This window comes from Cydia pomonella, chromosome 13 (genome assembly GCF_033807575.1).
Source record: "Cydia pomonella isolate Wapato2018A chromosome 13, ilCydPomo1, whole genome shotgun sequence".
In the NCBI taxonomy this organism is placed as follows: domain Eukaryota; kingdom Metazoa; phylum Arthropoda; class Insecta; order Lepidoptera; family Tortricidae; genus Cydia; species Cydia pomonella.
In genome coordinates this window covers 17363655-17366218 of record NC_084715.1, presented here as the reverse complement: position 1 = coordinate 17366218, position 2564 = coordinate 17363655, and the positions used below count along the sequence as shown (strand labels likewise).

Genomic DNA, 2564 nt, shown 5'->3' with positions numbered 1-2564 from the left:
GTTATTTTCTTTTTATTGGCATTTTATCTTGTAATAATAAAAACAAAATAAATACTCGACTAATCGCGGCCTAATACAATGGTAGATTGTTAACCAAGGGATGAAAGGCACCCATGTCTGTCGGGGTAGTCCGCGACTGAAATGGTGCCTTTCACCTGAGTTAAACACTACTTCTTATTTCGGATACGAGGAAAGTAAAAACGTGTATTTAAAAAACATGATTAGTAAAAGTATCGTTCTTTATGAAATGGGGAGCTAATCAGAATGAAAATTGTGGAACAAATCCATTTAAAACCAAAATGTTAATTGCTTATCGTAAAAAAAAACATACTTAGAAAGTACAGAGCAGAAACGTATAATTTTCTGCACACTTTAGAACAACAACGATCCACTTTTAGAGCATGAGAATTGTTGTTTTTTTTAAATGGTATTTTATATAATACAAATATTCTTTATTGCTCATGAAAATAACATAATGATATACAAAAAAAAAGTAAATAAAGCTTAATAAAGTGAATACCAAGTAATTTTTTTTTTATAAATAAGATCAATTAATGACATCTTCGAAATGTGAGTGTTACCAGCAGTACTTTAAAGTTTCTACTAAAGCCGACAAATGTTTAATTGAAATCACAGACTGAACGAACTAAACGCTATTTGACAGATGTTATAACTTACATTTCATCTCATAAACAACAATGGCGGCACTGGTTAGAGCTGGGTTTTTATCGGCTAAAAATGCCGTATTATCAACGACAGTTCGATCATTGTCTGTTACCACAGCCCTTAATATTAAAGAAAGTAAGTTAGGTGTTTCTTTAAATGCTATTATTTGAAATTTTTATCCTTCTGTAAAATAACCTATAATCACTTTTCCTAATCTAGTACACGAAAAAAAGGAAGGTACAGCGTTGGTTGTAGAAGGAATCCAGGCTACTTCTCCTCGTGCTGAGCTGTTAGTGCGTGCTGAAAAGATAAAGGACCTCGCTCCTGTCGTCCAGGGTGATGGGAAGCCTCCTTGCTATATGTGTGCTTTGGGACTGGATGTGAAACACACAGATGTTCTTATACTGAGTCAGTTTGTGAGGTCTGACGGTTGTATGTTACCGCGTCGCATTACGGGGCTGTGCCGACGTCAACAGAAGAAAATTGGGAAGATGGTATCCATGGCGCAGAAAGCAGGTACATATTATTATTTACTTTTATTGCTTAGAGGAAGATGCAAAGTAAATTTTTAAATAATTTTATTTTGTTAGTTAAAGATAATATATTCCTGTTATCTTGTTGATTAGTTTTGTTAGGGGTAGGTTAACACACTTGGGGGGTCTCCCAAACTACAGCCTGCTAACCTATCCTGCAAGCCCCTTTAATGGTTTGAAGAAAGGAAGCTTTAGGGGCCAAAGCCTAGCATGAAATGACAGTGACAGCAGTCATAAAATGTTTAGTCAGCACTATTTAAGGAGTCCCTGCTTGTTTGTTTATAAATAACATTCATAAACAAGCAGGCAGACACTTGTAAGGCAAAATATACCTATACCTAAATGTTTTCTGTTACTAAGATAAAAGATAAGGGTAATATAAGTTTTCTGCCAACAAACTGTTTTACAGTTTGGCAGATAGTGGTAAATGTGAATGTAACACTTTATGAATAATAAGAAAAAAAAAATCTGCAATATTGGGTCAGTTTTTATTTTATTTAAATATCCAAATAGTTTGGAGACTCCTGAATTGACAAAGCATATTTATAGTGTTTCATTTCTGTATTTGGAGCCCTATAGTGTATTTTTAATAACAAATGTAGGTATTGTTCGTTTTATATCAATCATAGCAGTCTTATAGGATGTAAGCAGTATAGTTTCTTTCATTTTGATGGATTTGCATAACACTTATCTTTATTAACATATGTATTCCAAAATATTTGATTTCAGGTCTGATGATAAACCTTACTCCTGCTTACTGCAAGAAAGATCCCACCAAGAGATTTGGGTACAAGAAATTTAATACATACTTTGATGAAAGTACCATTTTCATGAAGAGAATACCAAAACCTGTTGATAGGTTCAAGCGATAATGCATTTTTAGTTAGTTAAATCAGTTGTACAATAAATATATCTTTAGATTTTACATACCAAATTCTTTACCTCAATCATCCTGAATCCTTTCTTATACTCCACCGGTTTTACAAGACTTTTACTCTATCAATACTATTAGCCAATTTTTTGTCTGATGATACTAAACATTAAGTTTGGACGACCAGTTTGGCCTAGTGGGTAGTGACCCCGCCTACGAAGCCGATGGTCCCGGGTTCAAATCCTGGTAAGGGCATTTATTCGTGTGATGAGCATGGATATTTGTTCCTGTGTCATGGGTGTTTTCTATGTATTTAAGTATTTATAAATATTTATATATTATATATATCGTTGTCTAAGTACCCTCAACACAAGCCTTATTGAGCTTACTGTGGGACTTAGTCAATTTGTGTAATAATGTCCTATTATTATTATTATTTATTATTATTAAGTGTCAAGTCAAAGCTTGTCTTCTTCATAACATTCCCAGAAAAA

At 33.5% G+C, this 2564-nt stretch overlaps 1 protein-coding gene across 1 annotated transcript; it reads left to right on the top strand.

Moving 5' to 3' along the window:
• The first annotated feature begins 609 nt into the window (after nucleotides 1-609).
• Nucleotides 610-2126, top strand: LOC133524435 (large ribosomal subunit protein mL66). The gene is made up of 3 exons (XM_061860474.1): nucleotides 610-801; nucleotides 886-1182; nucleotides 1929-2126. The coding sequence occupies exons 1-3, from the start codon at nucleotides 699-701 to the stop codon at nucleotides 2069-2071; spliced, it is 543 nt and encodes a 180-aa protein (XP_061716458.1). The 5' UTR covers nucleotides 610-698; the 3' UTR covers nucleotides 2072-2126.
• The last annotated feature ends 438 nt before the right edge of the window (nucleotides 2127-2564 follow it).

What these genes read in the sequence shown, in the direction of transcription:
- LOC133524435 (XM_061860474.1), top strand. Translation starts at nt 699, where the DNA reads ATGGCGGCACTGGTTAGAGCTGGGTTTTTATCGGCTAAAAATGCCGTA. An exon ending in AGCCCTTAATATTAAAGAAA is followed by an intron (nt 802 to 885) that starts GTAAGTTAGGTG and finishes TTCCTAATCTAG; the next exon opens with TACACGAAAAAAAGGAAGGT. An exon ending in ATCCATGGCGCAGAAAGCAG is followed by an intron (nt 1,183 to 1,928) that starts GTACATATTATT and finishes ATTTGATTTCAG; the next exon opens with GTCTGATGATAAACCTTACT.